Source organism: Scylla paramamosain, chromosome 35, assembly GCF_035594125.1.
Source record: "Scylla paramamosain isolate STU-SP2022 chromosome 35, ASM3559412v1, whole genome shotgun sequence".
Classification (NCBI taxonomy): domain Eukaryota; kingdom Metazoa; phylum Arthropoda; class Malacostraca; order Decapoda; family Portunidae; genus Scylla; species Scylla paramamosain.
The window spans coordinates 2,770,001-2,794,047 of NC_087185.1; the positions used below are offsets into that span (position 1 = coordinate 2,770,001).

Consider the following 24,047-nt stretch of genomic DNA (forward strand, 5'->3'; position numbering starts at 1 on the left):
ACCAGATAGCAAGAGAGAGAGAGAGAGAGAGAGAGAGAGAGAGAGAGAGAGAGAGAGAGAGAGAGAGAGAGAGAGAGAGAGAGAGAGAGAGAGAGAGAGAGAGAGAGAGAGAGAGGGGGGGGGGGGGGCTCTTCATCAATTACATGCCCACTCTTTCCTGATTTTCTTAATTTCCTTGTTCCTTTGTTCATTTATCTATTCCAGTTCACTTTTCTGTCTTCTCCTTTGCTCTTCTATTTATCTTGACGCTCCCAAACGTTCTATATTTATTCCTTTTCCTTCTTTATCTCATCTATCCTTATTCACTTTTCGTTAATCTTGTCTACCTATCCATTTTTCTTTGCTTTTTTTTTCCATGTCTATCCTTGCCTCTCATTTTCCTTCCTCGTTTACTACATCCGCTATCCTGTTATTTGCTCTCTCTCTCTCTCTCTCTCTCTCTCTCTCTCTCTCTCTCTCTCTCTCTCTCTCTCTCTCTCTCTCTCTCTCTCCTCACCTCTCTTGTCCCTCAGCTAGTTACAGATATTATTAACCTGTCTATCTATCCCTTGTCCTTCCTTATCTATCCTACCAGACCTTGTTAACACGTACTGTCAAAAACACACACAAAAAAACACAAAAACTCCCCAGAAACATCACAAATCCAAACAGAATGAACCCAAAATCACCCATTAATGCAAAAAAACACAAAAAAAAACAGAAAAAAACACTAAAACACAGCAAAAAACACTAAAAAAAAATAAAATACTGAAAAACACACAAAACACCCAAGTCTCCCCAAAAAAACACACCGTAACAGTCATAAACATCCTAAAACAGACAATTATTCATTTTCTGTCTCTTTTTTTTCCGTCAGCTGTCTATCTGTAAGTCTTCGTCCCTCAATTAATCTGCCCGTCTCTATCTGTCTCGTCTCTCGTCTCGTTTACTACGCCTTTCACGCACCGGTGCACTCGATAACTGGGGACCTGCGGACACTCTTAGTTCAGAATCGCCACTAATGATACTTCTCCCTCCCACACTCATACCTAACTGTCCAGAAACTCGGAGTCTTGGAGTGGGGAGAGTCACGAGACCACACACTCGTCCTGAACCCGTTTTTTTTTCTTTTCTTTTTTTTTTGTGTGTGTAATTAGTTTGTTCTTTTTTATTTCTTTAATGAGCGGAAATTGTTTTTTTTTTATTATTGTTTTTTTTAATTGAGCAGAAACCGTTTATTTATTTATTTATTTATTTATTTATTTATTTACTTTGATTGTGGTGTGTGTGGTGTTTTATGGTGTTTTTTTTTACTTTTTCTCTATTTTTTTCAGAATCCGTGTTTTATTTTGTCGCTTTTTTTTTTTTGTTATTTTTGTCTTTTTTTTATCAATCTACTCTTCCAGAAACCGGTTTTCTTTCCATAGTTTGTTTGTATCTCTTAACTGAGCTCAAATCTGTGGTATTTTTTTTTATCCTTTTTATAAACTCATTTTTTCTCATGTATCTACTTTTTTTATCTTTTTTTTTCTATGAAGACGAAGTGGATATATATCTCCTTTTCATTATTTTACGCTTCCCTTCATCTATCTACTTTTTGTCCACATATTCGTTACCGTATGACACAGCGTCTGTCTCTCCGTCACACATTACCGAACGTATCAGTAACATCAGCGACAATGCAATACAAAATCTACAGCGTCATCAGCCACGCGATTAACACCAACAATTACCGAAGCCTTTTACATGATCCCCTTTTTTTATTTACATCAAAAACGCAATCAGGATATTTACACACGCATGCGGAGCGAAGGGACGCCACCACGCACCTGTGTTCCCTGATGACCCAACACCTGAGGGACGTGGGAGGTAGACTGTACAGGTGAGGTCACGCGGGTCACACAGGTAGTGATCAGTTTTTTTTTTTTTTCTTTCATGTGGTCAATTTTTTTTTTTTTTTTGTCAGATTTTGTTGTTGTTGTTGTTGTTGTTGTTGTTGTATTTTAGTTGTCAGGGATTCTTTTTTTCTGTGGTCAATTTTTTTTCCTCTCCTTTTTTTCATTTTAGTTGTCAAAAGATTTTTCCTTTTTTTTTTGTCATAATTTTTTTCTATTTTTCATTTTAGTTTGTTGTCAGAGATTTTTTTTTGTCAATCTTTTTCCTCTCTTTTCTTTTTAGCTGTCAGAGATTTTTCTTTCTTTTTTTTTGTCATAAATTTTTCCTCTTTTAGGTTATCAGATATCCTTCCTATTTATTGATCAGAGATTCCTTTCATACAACCACAAGAAAGGGAAAGAGGTCGGAATGAACAAATACTTACCTAAAAACAAGAAAACTGGAGAGATACAAGTGGACAAGTTAAAGTTGATAAACAATAGAAGATACAAGACAAGGGAAATAAAAGAAGATTAAGTAACCGGAAAGAATAAAAGAGAAAAAAAAAATAACAGCCACTAATTTGACAACGAAAACACTGGAAGGAAGCAGCTAATTTAGTTTAATATAAGGTAAATATTTAAAGCAACGAGACTAAATAAGGAAACAGTGACGCTAAAGGAAGGAAAACATAAACGAGAGAGAGAGAGAGAGAGAGAGAGAGAGAGAGAGAGAGAGAGAGAGAGAGAGAGAGAGAGAGAGAGAGAGAGAGAACATACATTACACTATCCTCATTTCTAACTCAATTCAAAACGTGAGACATGCATCAGAAAACTCACGAAAAAACTTATCGAACTAATGAACACTAATATTTACAGGTTATTTAATAGAGAAGCATTAGTATAACCAGTGCAGGAAACGCGGCAGGCGGGGAAGGGAATGGAAGGGGCGTTGGCCTGACCACCTGCCATCCTAACATGTCATCCGCCGCATCCCCTTCCGGCAACCCTCCCATCATTCACAAAACACTTCCCCTCCCATCACTCCCCATTCAACTAACACTCCTATCACTTCTCTAATTCATCTAAGTTCCCCCATCACTTTTATTCATCTAGCCCATCCCATTTTCTATTCACTTAATCTTCCCATCCTCCCATTCAATTACGTGTCCCTTTACTCCTCCCATTCACTTAGCCCTCCCATCACCTCCCATCACGTTAGGACACCATAACTCTCCTCTTATCTCTTTTAAATCACTTTGCTTTAATTTTCTTTACATAACACTCAATGTTTCCTCTCTGAAGATACTATTTTCCTTTTTATTTTCTTTTTTATTTTATTTGTTTATTTATTTGTATGGGTGGACTCAAATAATTTCGGCGTCGTAGCGTCATAAGTCAGTCAGTCAGTCAGTCAGTCAGTCAGTCAGTCAGTCAGCCAGTCAACGAGTCATTCAGTCACATTTATATTAGTTCTATCTCATATTTCCACCAACTGAACCGACTGAGTGAAACGCAACAGTCTATTACACCGGAAAATAACTAGTTTGCCACGAAATTACTCGCCCTCTTTTCCCCTTTCCAAAACCAACCACTCCCAGTCTGAAATGAACCGCATGTTCCCTGATGATCTAATGGCTAAGTTTTGGAGTCAATTACATGATGGCATAAGTCAGACGCACTTTCCTAAACCCCACTTTCTCTCACCAATCGTCTGTCACCGAAATTACTAACTTTTACACACGCGAATACATCATACAAGTGAAGGGCATTAAGGGAGGAGGGTAAGTCAAGATCAGCCTCACTTTCCTAAATCTCACTTTCTCTTGTCAGTCTTCTGTCACCGACATTACTAACTTTTACACATGAGAATACAGACAGACAGATAGACAGACAGATAGATAGATAGATGGAGAGATGGATGGATAGACAGACAGATAGATAGATGGATGGATAGATAGATGGAGAGATTGATAGATAGACAGACAGATAGATGTATGGGTAGATATATATATATATATATATATATATATATATATATATATATATATATATATATATATATATATATATATATATATATATATATATATATATATATATATATATATATATATATATATATATATATATATATATATATATATATATATATATGGATAGATAGAGTGATAAATAGATAGATAGATAGATCGACAAATAGATAGATTGACTGATAGGTAGATAGATAGATGGATAGATAGATGGACTGATAGACAGATAGACAGATACCTGTATGGATAGATAGATAGACAGATAGATAGACAGAGATAGATAGATAGATAGATAGAGAAATAATGACCACAAAAATGCGACGCTTTACAATCGCTTTACTATAAAAACTTCTAATATAAAAGTCTATTTTGCGAAATGAGACAATTAACAGCACCAGAAGTAATGCATGAAATCTTTATAAGCATTTGCAAGAAAGAAAGGGCATTAAACAGAATAGACTTTGCAGTTTCTACCTAATTTAAAGACTGGAAGTAAAAATGTCTCAGAGTGATTAGAAATTAATGAAAGATGAACAGTACCAAATAGCAGTAAAAGGATTAATGGCACTGCAAGAGGCATACTAAATAATCTAACATAAAGCTTACGGTAAAAAAAAAAAAAGGAAGAAAGAAAGGAAGAAAACGTACATTACACTATTCACATTTCTAACTCAATTTAAGACGTGAGACATTCATTAGAAAACTCACGAAAAACTTGTGGAACTAATGAAAACTGATATTTCCAGGTTATTTAACAGAGAAGCAAAAGCCATACAAAATGCTTTAACACAATGCTTACTGTGAAAAAATAAATAAATAAAAAAGAAAACTCGAATATAGTAGTCTCAAGCTATGGACCAAGACAGCAAACACAAAACCATACAAGTGACTAGGAACAAAAGAGGAGGGTAAGTCAGGATTAAGGATAAGAAGATAACTGCATGATAACTCTACTGGTGAAGGACTGAACGGAAGAAAAAACCGTGTGCATGTTTTACTTATTTTCTTCTGTCGATCTGTCTGTCTTTTTGCCCGTCTGTCTGTTTCTGCCTCCGTCTGTCTGCTTTTGCCTCCGTCTGCCTGTTTCTGCCTCCGTCTGTCTGTTTCTGCCTCCGTCTGTCTGCTTTTGCCTCCGTGTGTCTGCTTCTGCCTCCGTCTGTCTGTCTTCTCTACCTCCTCTGAGACTCACTGTCACTCCCTCTTTGTCACCGAAGATACAAACTTTTACACAGGAGAGCATACAAAGAACAATGAACAAGAAAGGAGAATAATTCAGAATTAACATCACGTAGACAATTACATGAAAACATAACTCAAAGCCACTCACCTAAACCTCTTTCCAGACCTTTACCACCCAAAACTACTAAGAACTAAGGCTATTTTTTACACACGAGGAAATAAAGAAGAGATAGGGACTAGAGAGTGAGCTGGAATTAAGAGAGAGAGAGAGAGAGAGAGAGAGAGAGAGAGAGAGAGAGAGAGAGAGAGAGAGAGAGAGAGAGAGAGAGAGAGAGAGAGAGAGAGAGAGAGAGACGGGGGCGGGGTAGTAACAGAAACAGAGAAAGAGAGCACCGTTGCTATTACGTTAAGTGCTCAGGTGTAGGAGAAGCTTGGGGTCGCCCTTGGAATTATGTGAAAGAAGGGAGAGAATTACAGCGAGAAATTAGAAAGCAGGAGGAGGAGGAGGAGGACAAGGAGAAAGAGAAGAGATAGGAGTACTCTTATCTTCATCTGCCTTCTCTCTCTCTCTCTCTCTCTCTCTCTCTCTCTCTCTCTCTCTCTCTCTCTCTCTCTCTCTCTCTCTCTCTCTCTATAGATGACTTGTTTGTAAGCATGTAAGGGGAGTTTGTTTATGAGAAAGAGAGAGAGAGAGAGAGAGAGAGAGAGAGAGAGAGAGAGAGAGAGAGAGAGAGAGAGAGAGAGAGAGAGAGAGAGAGAGAGAGGAGAGCTGCGACAGGGGAATACGTTGGTAAGTGGTGCATATCGTTGTATCTCTGGGACGAGGGATGTTACGAAGCCAATCACGGGTGCAAATAAAAAGGTAAAAGTAGATAAGGATACTGCAGGAGGGATATTGGGTGTAAATGGAGAGAGACAGAGTGAGTGACAAACAGGGAAGTGTGGTAAGGACGGGGAATATAGCAGAAATATCAATAGTAGTAGTAGTAGTAGTAGAAATAAAAACAATAACGTCAATAATAATAATAATAATAATAATAATAATAATAATAATAATAATAATAATAATAATGAAAATAACAGCTACGCAACAACAAAGATATCAATAACAATAATAATAACGATAAAGCATTGATTTTTGGTCAAACTAATCTACACTGCAACATCACTTAACGTTCATCCGAGTCGCTTTAATATCAACATAACGGTCCCATACTTCCGAGTTCAGTTTTTGAGACGCACCATAGCTAAGATTAAATAAATAAAAAAAAAAGTAAGACGTGCAGAGAATAAATTCGTGAATGGCAAAGGTGGAAGCCCTGTGCGGAGATTGGTCACGCCTAGGCGGCATATGGCTCACCCGGCAACATGTAAACAATTCAGACCAAGAGCGAGACCGCAAGATAGGCTGCTTTGGCAAGGTTCCACATCTCACTCCCTCCCTTGACAATGGAGAATGATATATCGCATACATTACATAAAACACAATGTAGTATGCAGTAATTAACATAGTCCGTTTATAACTTGGCTTTTGTGCATATGATAAAATGACCACTTTTTTTTTTTTATTTAGTATGTTTCTGTATATGTAACTGTTGGGGAAGGCGACAGGTGTGTAGGGGGCATGATTTAATTGCTTTGACACGTGTGTGGGGGCTTCGGGAAGGATGAGACAGTGGTTTACGGTGAATAAAAATAGGAAGAAAGATTATTATCGTCCTTAATTTTAACGTAAATAGTAAGAATTCTGAAACGCGGAAGCTGTTTGGGAATGTGTATTTTCACCTGTATTTATTTACTCTCCTGTCATTTTTTGTTGAGAAGAAGACAAATGACACCAGAGAGAGAGAGAGAGAGAGAGAGAGAGAGAGAGAGAGAGAGAGAGAGAGAGAGAGAGAGAGAGGAGGAGGATTCCGTGGCCTGTCTCAGTTCATGGCCCATCTTTCGACCTCTGCTCTGCACCTCCGGCTTCAGAAGGAGGCAGAAAACAGCACAAAGGGGAAAGGAAAGCAAGCAAGACTGATTCTCCAATCCATGCTGACTGACGAAACACTCTTTGCGCTCTATTTGACTTCCTTAAACACACACACACACACACACACACACACACACACACACACACACACACACAAGGAAAAGACGTATAGACAAAGGAAAGCCCAACATCTACTTGCAAGAGAGAGAGAGAGAGAGAGAGAGAGAGAGAGAGAGAGAGAGAGAAATGGTGGGAGCGAGAAATGAAGGGAAGGGAAGACTGATCCAAGGACGGCAACAATCACGAGCTGCCAAGGGAAAGTGAACGCATCCATGGGCAGAAGAGCCAGCGATAGTAGTAGGAGGAGGAGGAGGAGGAGGAGGAGGAGGAAGAGGAGGTGGAGGAGGAATGACAGTGGCAGTAACAATTTGTATTCATAACCAAAAAGATGCGAGGATTTAATACATAAACTCCGGCAATAACAGTCACAATCACTCCTCAACTTTAACGACGCTCCAAGCTCATAAAAAAAAAGACACGAAATACAAGCGAGAGACTTACATATACTGCTCCGTAACTCCCCACGCATGAAAACTTTCACTCGCCGTGTATAGTTGGCAAGGCTGGCAACCTCTTTCCCTCCGCTATATCACCCCCCCTCGCCCCCCACTCCCCACACCCCCCTCAACCCCCGCTGGCCCGCCTCTGTCAGCTTCCCACACGCTTCCTCACTTCCTCACACCTCACTTTTATCCATCCATCCATTTCAGTGTGATGATAAAGTGCTATCATGATTACTTAAATAGGTCTCATATGGGCCGGCATCTCCTTTTCATCTGTCAATTGGAAATAAGTGCTACGTAAGGGAAGTTGCAACATATGAGCATCTCCTCAGCCATTAGTCATAAGAGATATCACTGTGGCATGCATACTTGTCATAAATTTAACCGGTAACCACATGAAGAAGAGAGAGGGTGCAATGTTTCTCATCTTAATGCCATGCCGTAAGTTCTCCTAGCCAAGGGATTCCTTTGATGAGTGTTGGAGTAAATGTCAGAAATATGTCTTAGGCCTCTGCTGCACCTGGTATATACTCACTGGGGAGCCGCACGAGGCAAGGAGAATGGAAGTGAGTAAGGTGTGTGCTCACAAAGACACGTGATTTGGTTTGTTAGCGAAGACCAACAGAGATTATTGACACTGCCAGGATACCAGCAAGGGTCATTGTTGTCTGGGCGCTGCTTCGCTGTGTGTGTGTGTGTGTGTGTGTGTATAGGATATGGGGATCATTGACTACAAGAAAGGTGTGTGTAATGACCATGCAATGCAACACACACACACACACACACACACACACACACACACACACACACACACACACACCGAATCACTTATCTAACCAAATAAGTCAATACGAGACATGACGAATATCTGATCTCTCCTTGAATTAAATGAGTAAGTGTATGTGATTGTTTTACATGTTACCAGTGCTATGAAGTCGCCTGTGTGTGGAGGCGGACAAAGTTACGCAACACCTGTAAGTGTGTACCTGGGAACAAAACTGGAAATGATCGTGTGTGTGTGTGTGTGTGTGTGTGTGTGTGTGTGTGTACTCGTATTCACACCCACGCACATATCCCCGTATCCACACGCACACACACACTCTCTCTCTCTCTCTCTCTCTCTCTCTCTCTCTCTCTCTCTCTCTCTCTCTCTCTCTCTCTCACACACACACACACACACACACACACACACACACACACACACACACACACACACCTTGCAGGAAGAAAGAATTCAGGTGTGCATCCTTTACCTGTGACAGGAGCCTTGAACACACGCACACATACACCCACCTACGCATCCATCACCACAAAACCCTACAAACTCACCTGAACATGACTGAAAGCTGATCCCTACACCGTGTCACCGCAGCGGCCGCATGTTCCAGGAAAGAAAGAGAGAGAGTGAGCAAGTGGTACCCGTTTACGCGCGCTCTAAACGTACACCTCACCGCCAGGAGAGTGAAAGCGGTACTGAGGCGAGGAAAGAGGAGCGCCAGGGCTGTTTTGTGGTGTGCCGCGTGCCTGCCTCCTTCCATTCTTCCCTCCTATCCCTCAGGTAGCTATGCACGTGAGGCTGTTCAGATACTAGCAATTTACTGAGTTTCTGTTTGTTGTACTTGTTGTATGTGTGTCTTCATTAATCCCTGCTTATCTTGGGTTTCACTACTTACGTTTTGTCACTGCAGGATTGTGCATCGTAAATCACAGTGAGATATTACTTCTAAGCTTCCTGACAACTTATAACAGGCGGGGACAGAAAACGTGAAGAGTGAGGCGGCGTTGCAAAGGAAACTATTTTATTTCTAGTATTTCTTGTTTATATGTAAATATGGATTATAAAAGCCCTTCTAAATCCCGTGAAAGCGGTCCATAATTCAGGTCCCTATGATCAATGATACAATGGTACACGTATAGCATGGCAAACTTCATCATTCCTAGTTTGTGTCGTAATCTGCTATTCTTCCTTCTTTATTGTGGTCCATTTCCAGTTTCTCTATTTCACTACACCACTCTCACTCCAGGCAGTCACACCCATGCCATACACAATGCTGGGAACAGCCATCCGCACTCTGCCATACCTCTCGCAATGCATTATTTGTTTGCTCTAAACCGTGCTGCATTTGACTGAATGCTCTCTCTCTCTCTCTCTCTCTCTCTCTCTCTCTCTCTCTCTCTCTCTCTCTCTCTCTCTCTCTCTCTCTCTCTCTCTCTCTCTCTCTCTCTCTCTCTTAATTTATGCAGAGGTACGTTCTTGACATTTCCCCAAAGAGAGAGAGAGAGAGAGAGAGAGAGAGAGAGAGAGAGAGAGCGCGCAACATAAGCCTTTTCAACGGTGCCCATTTTTGTAACCTCATTTCTTAGTCATTCATATGTCTCTACAAATTACACACTATATCTTTGCATTTAATTCATTCATTTAATTTTTTTATCGAACATAAGCTCCTTCCTCGCTGAGCTAAATTGAAAGTAAAAGCCTAACCCTTTCGCGTCCAATGTAAACAAGAAGTACCGTGACGCAATTCTTTCACCCCCACGTGCCCAGGGCCTCATCAGTTATGCCCACCAGACTCACGTGACCAGAACAAGTCCTTTACACCTGAGAGAGAACATCTGAACCTCACCTGGGCCTAAGCTGACTACGGGGAGTTAAAGGAAGGGCTTCAAATATCAGGTTAAGGTATTGACCTGAGATAAGGACTTGCCCAACGCACACCTGTTGATGGTGGTCAGTCCCCCTCAGTGCCATGACCTAGGTGAGTTGTGCCCTTGAGTTAGTTAGTGACTTCTCAGATATATAATAGGTAAGCTTGCGATGCTCAGGTTTTAGTGGCTAGTATTTGCTCGCTTTGTTCTCTCACCATGACTTTTCAAAGGCCGCGATAAGAGTAGCCGTGTTTTCAAGAGTGTTTCTCCAGTGCTTGATGTAGAATGTTGTTTATCTGTCACTGTGACCGTAAATGCACCTTTAAAATTTCCTGTCACTTCAATTAGAGCCAGTTGAAAGTAGTGGAGGTGCGGCGTGAAGTGTCTCAGTGTGGTCCAGTGTAAGGAGTGAAGGGGTGAGGACAGGGTTAGAGTAGATATGTTGCTGATCGCTTTTATTTATTGATTTTTTTCTTGTGAAAAAAATCCACAAGGCACAAAATGCTAAAATTGCACCTTAAGGACATTAATCAAGCCTAACATTGCCTAACCAGGGATGTTTTGCTCCCTGGACGCCCCTCTCAGGGACATTAACCTAACTGACTGTGTGAGCTTCACCCCTCCTCCCCCTCTCTCCAATCCCCACTAAGGACACTAACTTACACTAATCTAACCATTGAGCTGTGTCCCCCGTGGATGGTCCCATAAAGACACTAACCTAACCTAACTGGGGAGGCTTTTCTTCCCATGGATCTCCCTTAGGAACACTAACCTAACTTAATCTTACCAAGCTAGACCTAGTCAATATCTTGAAGTTTGTAGGCTGTGGGTATTTCCATAAAGTCTGTAATATGTTTTTATGCGGGTGCAGGTAGAGGTCACCAGCATGATAGTGAGAGGACAAGGTGCAAGGGAGCGGGAGGCTGACCTTGGCCGTGCCTCCACCAGATTCGCCCCAACTCCCAGCACATCATTAGGGGCGGACGCCTTGACCTCCAGCGATGATATATTTTCCAGTGAGGTAATGCCTCATATATATGTGCTTAATGTATATACTTGTATTGCGTTATATTTAATGTGGTTGACAAACTTAAAGAAACCTAGTGTACAAAGATGTGATGAAATATTGAGTCTTGACAAGTACTTCAATTAATGTGGTAATACTTCATATATAGAGATGTGATGAAGTGTTGAGTTTTGATCAGCATTCCAGTTAATAATGACTCATGTGTATGTGTGTGTGTTCAGGCTTGATTGTTGTCAGGAAGATGCCTTTATGTAACAGCACTTCCCTGATGTTTCTCTTCCTTATAGTTCTCTCTTCTTTTCTTCTCTTTTCTTCCAAAATTTGTATAACATTTGCTTTGTTTTTCTGTTTTCTCCAAGTAATAGACAAAGCAGTGATGTGACAGCTAGGAAACACCTTAACATCTCCCACTCATGCATCTTTCAGGCTGTAATGATAGGAGAGTGTGATGGGGAGTCCCACAACACTGCTGCCACTCTCCACTACTGCAGGAGAAGAATATTAAGACCACGAGATATTATTTCCTCTATTTTAGGTAAGATTTATTCATGTACGTACCAGGCTGAGATTTTTCTTAAGTTTGCTGAGACATTACACTTTATTTAATGTAGAAATAAATATAGAGGGATAAAGGTTTCTAGTTTCCTTGCTTTGTACCTTTTATGATACAGAGATAACAGTAATGGTATTCTTTCAACCTGGCTGGACAGTGTCTGGCTGTAAAGATAATTGTTTTTGTAAGTTAGTATTTATTAACTGGCAAATGTTACAGGATACCGACAGTGGAACAAGGATGGTGCCAACAACCAGACGGCTTGTATGCAGACATTCAACTTCTTGTATTTCTTGCTCTTCTTCTTGTGTCTTGGATTTGGACCTGTTCTGCAGTATAATATTTGCTTGAAGTGGGTAATATTGCAGGTTGATTGTAATTATTCATTTGCCACTGGATTGAGGTGACACTGAATGAGATCATGGAGATAATGTTTAACTTCAATGTTCATGATGTGCTATGGTAGTATATTGTGTATGAGTATTTGCTTAATAACAATTCCTACTTTATTTCAGAAGAGACCAGGGTATTGGGAATCAGTATACAAGCAATCAAAATACATCCACAAATGGTGAGTCAGAATATACACTCACACATAAATATTCCACGTGAACTCATGCCTACAAACAATTATACGGACGAACATACAGCATGGATATTTCTTCACGGGTACTCAATTAAAACGTTTATATTCCAGGGCATGAAGAGATCCAGTGGTGCTCGGGGAGTCTGGTGTTTGTGTACATCGTTCCTAGTTTGCTGTTTATCTTTGCATACCTGGTGACATGTGTTGTGCTGCGGTTTGGGGAGACAGAACACCTTCAGACACTCCTGGAGAGGGTATGGAGTGGCCAATTTGTTAAGTTTGGTCTTTTTATTGTGGGTGGACTCAGTTTGTTGTCTCACTGATATGAATGTGGTGCAGCTGAAACAGAATGCTACATGTTATCCCCTAGTATTGATCCTAAGGTCCTGCCAGGTGTATCTCTTGGCATCATGTTCGCCATGGGAGCTCACCAAGCAGCGGCGTATCTGGTGCACTTTCGTGGTGTGGCTTGTGGCGGGGCTGGTGTGCCTGGTGTGGTCCCTCGCCTCCATGTTGTTGCATGTTGCTGCTGCCTCACACATCCCCTACTCCTTTATCATTCCAAGGTAGGAGCCACTCACAGAGTACTGCATTAAAGTAAGTAGGAAGAATAGGTAAGTATTTAAGTAGGTATTACATGAATGCCTCTTTGCAAAGTAACATATATGATTGAATAGTTTGAAAAAAGAAGATATTGCTAAAGGAAGTGTGGTTTGTTAGCATTAAAGCAAATAGGAAATGTAGGTGGGTAAGTGTTAAAGTAACTGATGTACAAACTCTTCCCTTTGCAAAGTAAGACCCAAGATTCAAATAAAGTGTTTGTTTTCAGATCATTGTGCATGGGTATTTTAATAAGTGGGTTTTAGCATTCACTGGTCTTAGCATTTACTGTATATAGTTTAACTGCATTTACGTATAGTGACCAGCTACTATGACTATGCAGATGCTGACCAACACTTGTGAAACTCCCTCAGAGGTGTTGTGAGTACTGTACAAATAACATTATAACATATTACCATAAAGCTTGTGTTCCCCTGTCCAGAACCAAATCGGACAAGGTTGGTCTGTGGGTTGGGGCACTGGGGATTCTGTGGCTCCAGGACATTGTTGTGGTGATGAGTGTCCTCCTTTACTGCACCCAATGCCACCTCCTGTCCCAGCTCCTGCAGCTCACCAGGACTGCCATATACCAGGGTGATTCCTCGCTCATCATCATCAAAAAGGTGCTAGCTCACTCTTTTTATTTACGTGAGACTCATATACAGTGCAAATTTAGGCTGTTTCTTTATGTATTGTAAATTAAGTTTGGAATCATTAGGGTGCTATGAAAGAAGATCAGATAAATTTAGGGATGAGAGTTATAGGTGGAAATAGATAAGTATGTTTCCTTCAGGGGCCCCCACACGTAGGCCTGATGGCTTTTATCAGATTCCCTTATTTTCTTATGTTCTTATGTTCTTAAATTAGAGGTAGCTTAAAGAAATATTCAAGTGATATAAGAAGAATGGTGCATATTGTTAATTTTTTAAAGGAAGTTGTGACTATTGCTGTTTTTTCCTTATTATGACAGCAAGTTGAAGAAACGTCAAGATTTCTGCGACACTTGAATCAGGAGTTGGGTCTGAGTGTTGGGCTGTTCCTCTGCCTGCTGGGCTTCAGGGTGACGACAGGTGCCATCAGCCTCTTCTATTACTTAAAGTTGTACATTCATCCTGAGGTGAGTGACACTGTAACAGTTCATTTTTTGTACATACTTTGAAATCACCTTTAATGACTCATGTGAAATATAGATACATTCAAAATTAAAACATTTGTATGATTGAGTGAATAGTGACTTCAGAATACTCTTATAAAAGAAATATTACAAGATTATGAAGTGTAAATGTACATATGATCTTTTATTAGAAGTTTACATTTATTTCTTATGTTTGAATGTACACTCCTAATGTGACATAACTGAGCATCAAGACCTTGTTACTGGCACACACTCCAGAAGATGGTGTGGAAGTGGGCTGGTCAGGAGTCCCAGCAGACCTTCCACTTACTGGCACTGGTGTTCAACCTTCTACCATGGCTGGTGCTGACTGTCCTGCCTCTCTGTACTGCTGCCAGGGTCTCCAGCAACTACAGAGCTCTCAATAAGGTGAGTTGCTTAACCCAATAAGATAGACATGGTAAGGAAACACCCTTACTCTCATCCTAGCTAGATTTTCAGTGCTATACTCTCATGATGCAAGAAGACCAAGTGTTGCTGTGTTCCCTTACACATCATGAATATCGACCAGTGAACGATTAGTTACTAATCCCTAAATTCTCTTGTATTCTGTTCTTCCAGGCTGGCAGTCAGCTGCACGGCCGACCCTTTGGCTACCAGTCCACGCCACAGCAGGACCTGGACTCCTTCCTGCTGTACGTCACAAGCCTGCACCTCCATGCCAAGATTCTGTGGATCCCAGTCCGTACGTACTTCTTGGTGTCTGTGTTTGTCATATTTGTAATGTCCTTCATAATACTGAGCTACCTTTACTTCTGATCGCGTGAGGCAAGTGAGTTGACGGTAAAATGCTGAACCATCTTATTACAGCTATAAATTATGTGTGTGTGTGTGTGTGTGTGTGTTTGAATATCAGAATATATGAAATTGCATTATAATTCTCAAAAAGTTACATATTCACCCTCTATTCTATACACACTGATAAGACACTTCTAATCCTTGAGATAATCATTAGATGAAACTCAAATACTCAATTATAGGTAAGAAAGTTGTCCACAGTTTGAGTGTAACATACAGCAACATACACAATGCATGTTGCATGATGAATGTTACATTTCCATTCTGAAGATCTGATATCCTGATTTATCTAGTGCCTGAAAGTAATTAATGAAGGTTTACACACTGCTGCTCCAAAAAGCTGTGATATATGTCCCTTGGAGTTAAGGAGATATTGTTAAGATGGAATGGCTGCAAACAGCTAAAATACATTGTTGCTTTTAGTTGTTAATATTTTTGTAAAAAGTAATGTGTGTATCTTATATATCAGACAGCTCTCTCTTTGGTATTATATACTTTATTCCGTTATGGAGCTGTTGACTTCTTTTTTTGTACTGTATCTTGATTGATGATAACTTCATATGAGTTTTTCAAGGACTTTGCATAGGTGTACTTAGTTCTTCCTACCTGAGAGTAAGGAAGTCAAGATTACATGAAGGGGATTATTTGCATCCTGAGTTGCTTGGAAACCTGCAAAGAATGTGATAACAGGAAAGCTGCAGAAGTTTGGTGGATACAGTGGAAGCAGAGACACAGCTTAAAAGTTTGATCTGCTTGGCATGGCTCAGGTCCTGATATAGCTTAATAGTGCCTCTGAAAAAAAAAGTATTAAGAGCACATATATTAAATAAGAATTATAGCTTTTGAATTTGCTGAAAAAGTGGCACATTTAATGCATGATGTGTAATGAATGTGATTGAGAAATGGCCTGGTCATTGTGAGGTCAGATCTCATCAGCACCACCACCACCACAGGGAGGCATATGTGTGATGACTGGGCATTTGTCTTGTTGACTGTGTGTCTCCCATGACTAAAAGACCCCATTCTACCAAGCCATAACCTGTGTGTAAGCTGGCAAGGCTCACTTCACCTTGATAAGACATATATCTCATTTTCACCATGCTGCTTATTATGCATTGATTAATTATAGGACCAAGTTCCAACATTTAGTAATAAGATTGATTTTTTGTACTTGTAAGGTTAAGATCTGCTGACATAACATAAAGACTGTGATCACATTGAAACATAAAGGCTGGAATTAAGAACATAAGATAAGGGAGGTTGCAAGAAGCCATCAGGTCTACATGTGGCAGTCTCTGGTTGTGGAGGCCTTGACAAGATTCTAGTACCAGTAGCCACCCTGGTGTGAAGGCTTCTGTACCTCTGTAGAGTACTCATGTAGTATGTATGTACTTTCACAGTGGACCAACTCATCAGGAAAGGTAGGGCAAGGAGGCTAGTGAGGGTGTGGAGAGGGTGCATGGGTGACAATTGTGGGTCAGCCCTACAGAGATGCACCCCGGTAAGCAGTGGTGCTGTGTTGCTCTGCTGCCTCACAGGAGGATAGGCAGTGCTATACAACAGGCATGTGCTTAGTATAGGTTGCTACACTGGAATTCCTTTAATAATTACTGTCTCTTGAAGCTTTAAATCAGTAACCTGCAGTTGTCTTTCTTATCAGTGACTTGCTTTCATCATTCCAAAAGGCAGATTACTGGAGTTTGCTGGAAGAGCATTTAGTAGTCACTGTGTATGCACATGGACATCTTGGACCACAAAATAACTGCTAGTCACATGTACATAAGTATTTTTAAGGAAAGGTTTCACAGACTAGTGTTACTCAAGATATGCCACTGATTAAAAGTCATCAATACATAAATACCTAAGTAATATATCTGATCAAACAAAATTAAGTACTTATAATAAATATTTTATAGATTTTATAGTTATTTGTACACAAACTTATCAATAGCATATAATAAGGATTTAAACTAAAAGCAATCTATTAATGATCGTACCCCAGGCTATGATGAGGATCTGGGGATGTGTGGACAGCCTACCTCATTTTACCATTTGGTGATTGTTACTGATGGGTGACTGCCAGTGAGCATGAGCACTGAATGAGTCATGTGGATGGGATGCCAGTCTTGTGGGTTGATCATCCAGTGTTTCTGTATTCTTTAATGCAAGAGAAGCACTGGTCAGAGGCAACAAATATATAAAAAAGGCCCACAGTGTGAGTTACACTTTACCACGAATGTACTAAGACAACTCCTTGAGGAAAAAAAGTGACAAATAGTTATGATGTTTATTGGTAATGAATTGGTAGCAGATTGATTATGATGTAACCAGCCTTAGCCACTACATATTTGGGAGGGATAACTGTGTGGGAGCTTGTTGTGAGGACCTGTTAGAAATAGAGGTGATGGATGACTGAGGCAATGCACCGTGACACATTCCCTGTATTTATAATCAGTATGGTTTGCTGTTTACCTGCTACATGTTTCAATTTAGCAAGGGTTGTTGTCATTCAGTCCTCCTTGTGGCCATTGTGAGAGTGACCAAGTGCTGCCTTTTGTTGTTTGCTTCGTTTGAGTTGGATGGCATGCACGCAAAACATGACAATCGATATTTGAAAGTGAATGTTCCTGAAGAAGTTTTAAGTTATGTTTAGTGACTCATAATCCATCCAAAGAAACTTCCTTTAGTCCTGGTGCATGAACTGGCGTGAGTAAGGCATGCGTGGTCGGTCTGATGGAATTACAAAATGAGATTCCTTTTCAGAATGATGTAGTCTTTTGTTTTAAGAAAGACTGACATGAGAAACTGAGCATCAAGGCTTAGACTTTTGTTATTAAGAGTGAGACTTACAAGGGATGTTATTTTCCTTTAAGCCAATCACATGCCTGAGTTTGGTGGTTTGTATTAAGTGCTTTAATGTTTATCTTTTTGACTATGGCTAATAAATGTTATTGTTATTCAACACTTTTATTAAGAAAATAAATGGTGCACAGTTTTACCTAACCTTAACAGCTGTGATGGTGTACTCTTGTAAAATATTATTTCACATGTTTTTATTTGTTGAATTTATATTTTTGTCCCAGTAACTAAACCACGGCTACAAGACAATAATTACTAGAAAAAAATAATGTTGAATTTGACAAGTCATTCCTAGAAATCACAATGACTCACTAATCTTATCAGGTATTGGAAGTGAAGATAGTGTGTTCTGCTAACACTATATTTACATATTTACATGTTATCTACATCATATCTATGCCCATCAATAACTATCCATTTGCCCTCTTGATGGTTCTCTCAAGCTCTTCCAACTGCTGCTTTCCTTGCATGATCAGCCTCTTGATTGTCTCCTGGGAAGAGAAAATGCCAATGAACAGTGTGTGAAAACTTGTGATGTGAGTCTCAGTAATCAAGCATAAAATAAGGACACTTGCAAAAAGACCTATGGACTGAGACAAGCTCATTTCTATCTTTTCAATTTCTTTAGATACACCAATCATTATCAACTGGACAGCTTGAGGTCACTGTCAGGTCACTGGGTGGTGCCTATGACATGATCAGTGCCTATGTATCTTACATTACATACATGCATAACTACAGTTTCTCATTGTCTACTTTCCTCATACATAATTACATAATATAACAACACATTCTCTTATTCTGTCAACTTTCATTGCCTCTCTGTAGTACATTACATACATAACTACATTTTCTTATTGTCTACTTTCCTGCACAGGTCCAAGCAGGGTAGTGATCATTAGCTACCATGGAGAGATAGTCAGTGTAGAGGAAGACAATTAGGATTAGTTACCTCATCCTCGTGGTGTCTGTGGGTCTCAAAGTCCTGCCGGGCCCACTCCCTGATCTCCGCCCTCTGGTTCTTATCTGGTAAGTGCTGCAGCTGCCGTAGAATGTTGCGGTACAGCTTGATGGCTTCGGTCCGCAGCATGAACTGGAGGTAGTGATGATATGATGTCATTGGAGTAAATGTGTTCAGTTTGTAGCATGAACTTGAAGTAGGTAGTGGTAATATGACGTCATTAGAGTAGGTAGCTATATAGTCTGGGACTCCTAGCCTGCTTCTGTATTTCGTCCTTCCTATGACTTGAACTTTTTCACGAGGGAGGCTTCAAGACACTTATCATCCAACATTTGATGAGTGTTTTTGACTTTGGTTTTGGGACTGGCACTCAAGTGGGCCCTTTTTTAATTTTTTGCTGCCCTTGGTTAGTGCCTCTCTTACATAAAAAATCATGTTTGTAGCATAAAGTGGACATACTGTAGTAATAATAATATTACAATATGGTTCATTGTATTAAGTTGAAATAGTGATAATATGACATTTTTACTAGATTTATGTTTGGTTATTAGTATAAACTGGAAATAGTGATAATATGATATAATTACAGAAGATTTATGTTTGTTAAGCAGGATAAACTGGAAACAATAATAATGTGACATTACAAAAGACAGTATGTTTTGTAGCAGTAACTGGAAATAGTAACAACAATATGATATCTAATACTGATATATAAAGAGAAGAAATTAGTTCAATTATAGAAGCTTCCATTCTACACAAAAGGCCATTACAGTTGATACAGAGAAAGCATTAGCAGTTACAAAAACGTTAATTAAATACAAACCTATTAATGAACTGTATTTTCTGATTTCATGTAGACACCTAACCGAACCATACCTTACAGACTAAACCCCCACCAAAAAAGTTAAAAAAAATTCAGGTCCACGAAAGGTTCATACAGAAAAAAGTCAAAAGGAAGTCATGAAATACGCAGTTAAGGGTCAAAGGTTATTAACATATCATTCATTACTCTTAATTTATCTTTGAGAGAGAAAAAAAAATTACAAGCTCACCCTTTTCAAGCTCATGGTGTGGCGGGGTAACTTGCTCATGGTGGAGGTACTGGAACTGAGGTGTTAGATTACTTAAGCACTCTAATTCTACTTCTTGTTTGGACCTGTTACACCTTGAACAGCTTCTTATGCCACAATTCAGTTTTCCTTCACGTCATTCAGTGTGTCAGTTTCCTATTTTCCAGCACACGACCAAATGTTTCCACTTGAAGCAAAACCGAAGTTAAAAGTCCCTTACTTTCCCGTGTTTGTGTTGGAAAGGTATTAGTTAGAGAAAACGGAATATTTCACCAATGACTTAAGTGATTCTTCTTATACATCAATTTAATACTCATATCCAAGGAAAAGTTGTAGGAGAGACAAGACAGTCCTCTCGAAATAAGACATTCTTAGGGTCCTTTCACACTGGTAGTTTGGTCGGGTTACTCAGCACTCGGTAGCGCAACCAACACGCTGATGCACGCTGTCAAAACACGCAGACAATTCTCAGGTCATGAAACTCCCCAGTCAGGTGATTATGTAGCAAGAAAGGCCTCACTCCACGTGTACTGTGTGTGTGTGTGTGTGTGTGTGTTCCTAGCGTTCCCACAACTTTAATGAGTAGCATCCTTTGTATTTGAAAATTATGCTGGTAGTAGTAGTAATAGGAGATGATGATAAGTGATGATGGTTATGGATTGCCTTAAATGATGGTGATAATGATGATGGTAACCCGAGAAATGGGAGCTGTAAATAGTTGATCTTAAAATTTCTTTACTGGCAACACTCGCCTTCTGTGTGTGTGTGTGTGTGTGTGTGTATGTGTGTGTATACAGTGACAAGACAAAAGATCTCTCCACATCTCTCTCACATATTTAACCAGTGACAGTGGCAGCCCTGGCCAGGATTACACTAAGGGCGTGTTTGATAGCCTTGGGTGTGTTGTCATCAGCCGGGCGAGCGTCGTGTGGTAGTCTGTTTGTCACGGTTTCTTGACGTTGCCTGCTGAGTAATGCTAAGGTCACTGAGGCCACCGGAATAATTCAGTTTTCTTTCTTGTATATTTCTTTGGTTATTTGCCGTTTTCAGACCTTAATTCTTCCTAACTTTAATTAACTGATGACTCCATATATACACCACTTTAAAACTCTGCCTGCTTCTGTATTTCTCCCTTCCTATGACTTGAACTCTATCTAGAGGTAGGTTTCACGACACTTATCCTCCAACTTTAGATAATTTGGTTGTTCTTTTTTGGATTTGGCACCTTAGTGGGCCTTTATTTGATTTTTTTACTTCTTTTTTTTTTTTTACATCCCTTGGCCAGTGCTCCTCTTACTTGAAAAAGAGAAAAAAAAACTGTATTATCACTTGTTATGTCCTCCTCCACAGACCATCTCCAGACCTTCCTAACATCACTCCACTCTCATCCTCCACACGTAATATCCAGACCCTCCTAATTTTCAGACATGTTCACTCCACTCCTGTCCTCCACACACCATCTCCAGACCTTCCTAACAAACTTTCTGGCAACTCAACGCAAACATTTCTACAGTACTTCCTAGCGACACAAATCAGACACCGACCACCAGACCATGACGGAGTAGCTGAAGGTATTACGACAGAGGGAAAGGAGGGGTGCAGCAATCCATATCAGTCTCCAAAGCCAAGGAGTGTGTTATTATCTCGAGACATAAGGTCAATTGGCTGGTCGTCCTTCTTTCCCCGGGGCGCAATAGTGAATGGCAACTTTTGTTAGTGACAAGGCGCGGGTGACGGACTGAGAGTTACACAAAAAAAAACAACCTGCATTCTCCCGGGCAAAGCAACAGCCAATGAGAAGCGTTGGAAGGTGAGAGAGGGCGTGGCTAAGTATCAGTCAGCCAATAACGTACCTTGGGGTTAATGGAAGGGAATCAGATGAGTCTTACAAAACTAATCTGAAAACGAGTTTCACCCTAACAATAGCTATGGCATCGTATGGACCTGGGGTCATTAGCATTAGTTTGAAGTGGTGTACGTTGGATATAAGTAATTTTATAGTTTTCTCCAATATTAACTGGAAACTAAGGCATGAAATAATGATGTCATGTTTGGTAGAGAGAGAGAGAGAGAGAGAGAGAGAGAGAGAGAGAGAGAGAAGCAAACATTTCCAATCACGTTTCCGTCTGTCTAAATAAGCCATTGTTAAAACATTACCTCTTTTACCCCCTCCTCCTTCTTCCCTTCAACTTTTCACTCTCAGTTACCCTTTCCTTAACTTTCCCTTCATCACCACAGCCTACCAGTTCCTCTTTCCTTTCCATTATCATCACACTCTTCCTTCCTTCCTTTCTTCTTTCATCCCCTCATGTTTCAGTCGCAAAATAAAGGTATCATCTCAATCTGTCCCCCACAACTACAACAATGACAACAGGAACATAAAACAAAAAAAGAGGAAAAAGAAAAGGATAAGCAAGTCAGACAGACACTACTAAAACGAAGGAAATTATGATGTAACATTTTTTTCCTCTTTTTTCCCTGACGTAACCGAAAGCGAGAACTAGTGCTTGGGTGAACTGAAGGTATCATTTACGTACAGGTTAATGATGAAAGAGAGAGAGAGAGAGAGAGAGAGAGAGAGAGAGAGAGAGAGAGAGAGAGAGAGAGAGAGAGAGAGAGAGAGAGAGAGAGAGAGAGAATGTTCAAACTCGACATACCAACTGAAATGTTTAATCAGTATACAAAATTAGGGTTGTTTTTTAAATAGGCACACCGACACCACACAATCTTTGAAATGAAGAAAATGTAGACTCCGCGTGCCAGAGAGAGAGAGAGAGAGAGAGAGAGAGAGAGAGAGAGAGAGAGAGAGAGAGAGAGAGGGAAGGACTATAAATTCAAATGGTAGAAGGGATACAAAAATAACCTATATAGTCAACACAGGTAAATGCAAACAAGGTTACCTGTGAGAGGATTAATGCCAAGTCATGCACTCACAGCACTTCCCTCTGCACGGAGTTTTAAACTGTGGATGATGAATAATTATTTAGTGGTCAGAGAAAGTGAAACCGGGTATGATCTTGTGTGTGTGTGTGTGTGTGTGTGTGTGTGTGTATGAGTTTGTGCGCGTGGGTATTTGGGTCGCTGCTTACAAGTTACAATGCGGTCAGGCGGTCTTGAGAGAGAGAGAGAGAGAGAGAGAGAGAGAGAGAGAGAGAGAGAGAGAGAGAGAGAGAGAGAGAGAGAGAGAGAGAGAGAGAGAGAGACTTTATTAAACTCAGAAGGAAAAAAATAAAGAAACGTAGATTCTCTCTCTCTCTCTCTCCCTCTCTCTCTCTCTCTCTCTCTCTCTCTCTCTCTCTCTCTCTCTCTCTCTCTCTCTCGATTTTATGGAGATACATTTTAAAAACCTTTACGTATTTTCTTCTTTCTAGATGCACGGATTTGACTACTGTGGATCGAGGCGGGGGTTGACATGTGCCTGAATGCATGAATAGTTTTCCTGTTGTTTATATACGAATCATAACACATAGCGTGCATTGTGACCCTTGACTGAATTATATAACTGAGAGAGAGAGAGAGAGAGAGAGAGAGAGAGAGAGAGAGAGAGAGAGAGAGAGAGAGAGAGAGAGAGAGAGAGAGAGAGAGAGATTCGACATGTAATTGTTTTCTTTCCCTTTCTTTTTGTCTTTGAGTTTAGTAAAGTTCAGTAGGAAAAGAAAATGGAAAAAAAAAAAAATAAGTAGGCACCTGAATACGTTCATTTTGTCTGTCCCTCACCTGGTTTGGCAAGTTGACATTCAAATATTGAGTTTACCTGTGTTAATTTATTCTGAAGGAACTGACAGAATGACGTGTGTGTGTGTTTGTGTGTGTGTGTGTGTGTGTGTGTGTGTGTGTGTGTGTGTGTGTGTGTGTGTGTGTGTGTGTGTGTGTGTGTGTGTGTGTGTGTGTGTGTGTGTGTGTGTGTGTGTTGCTGCTACAAGTTGAAAAGTAATCATATCTCTTATTATAAATGAAAAGTTATTTTATTTATTTATTTTTTTTTTCTTTTTTTCCCCGTATCGTGCCGTCCGTGTCCTTGCTTCGCTCTGCGCTTTGTGACCCGCCTAGGACAGGGGGGGTGACCTGGTGTGGCAGGGACGCGTCGTGTCTTGCTTGTATCGAGGTCATGGTCAAGCTTTGTTGTTTCTTGAAAGCTCCTTGTAGCACCTCAGACACACATTATTCTCT

At 40.2% G+C, this 24,047-nt stretch overlaps 3 protein-coding genes across 4 annotated transcripts in view; 1 reads left to right on the top strand and 2 right to left on the bottom strand.

The window, feature by feature from the left end:
- LOC135090559 (polypeptide N-acetylgalactosaminyltransferase 1-like) overlaps positions 1–9,092 on the bottom strand; it is a 24,162-nt gene extending 15,070 nt beyond the window's left edge. Inside the window, exon 1 of the mRNA XM_063987413.1 lies at positions 8,933–9,092. Within this exon, the coding sequence (XP_063843483.1) occupies positions 8,933–8,940 (8 nt within the window). The 5' untranslated portion in view covers positions 8,941–9,092. The remainder of the gene's footprint in view (positions 1–8,932) is intronic.
- Positions 9,093–10,074: 982 nt separating this feature from the next.
- On the top strand, positions 10,075–17,944 carry LOC135090560 (uncharacterized). 2 transcript variants are annotated; one of them, XM_063987416.1, is made up of 11 exons: positions 10,075–10,359; positions 11,121–11,270; positions 11,703–11,811; positions 12,049–12,181; positions 12,345–12,400; positions 12,527–12,669; positions 12,809–12,981; positions 13,458–13,638; positions 13,986–14,132; positions 14,412–14,558; positions 14,751–17,944. In XM_063987416.1, exons 2-11 carry the CDS (start codon positions 11,136–11,138, stop codon positions 14,946–14,948), a joined length of 1,422 nt encoding a protein of 473 aa, XP_063843486.1. In that variant the 5' UTR covers positions 10,075–10,359; positions 11,121–11,135; the 3' UTR covers positions 14,949–17,944. The 2 variants fall into 2 exon arrangements, with proteins under 2 accessions (XP_063843486.1, XP_063843484.1); XM_063987414.1 differs by having other exon boundaries at positions 10,077–10,359; positions 14,409–14,558.
- Positions 17,945–17,962: 18 nt separating this feature from the next.
- LOC135090561 (LYR motif-containing protein 2-like) lies at positions 17,963–20,128 on the bottom strand. Its single transcript, XM_063987417.1, has 3 exons — positions 19,860–20,128; positions 18,799–18,939; positions 17,963–18,337 (listed from the first exon to the last, which is right to left on the bottom strand). Exons 1-3 carry the CDS (start codon positions 19,896–19,898, stop codon positions 18,257–18,259), a joined length of 261 nt encoding a protein of 86 aa, XP_063843487.1. The 5' UTR covers positions 19,899–20,128; the 3' UTR covers positions 17,963–18,256.
- Positions 20,129–24,047: the final 3,919 nt, after the last annotated feature.

Coding starts and splice junctions, on each gene's coding strand:
- LOC135090560 (XM_063987414.1), top strand. CDS start 11,136: ATGATAGTGAGAGGACAAGGTGCAAGGGAGCGGGAGGCTGACCTTGGC. Junction 12,982..13,457: donor TACTCCTTTATCATTCCAAG/GTAGGAGCCACT, acceptor TCCCCTGTCCAG/AACCAAATCGGACAAGGTTG. Junction 14,133..14,408: donor AGTTGTACATTCATCCTGAG/GTGAGTGACACT, acceptor CACACACTCCAG/AAGATGGTGTGGAAGTGGGC.
- LOC135090561 (XM_063987417.1), bottom strand. CDS start 19,898: ATGAGCAAGTTACCCCGCCACACCATGAGCTTGAAAAGG. Junction 18,940..19,859: donor ACACCATGAGCTTGAAAAGG/GTGAGCTTGTAA, acceptor CACTACCTCCAG/TTCATGCTGCGGACCGAAGC. Junction 18,338..18,798: donor ACAGACACCACGAGGATGAG/GTAACTAATCCT, acceptor TTCTCTTCCCAG/GAGACAATCAAGAGGCTGAT.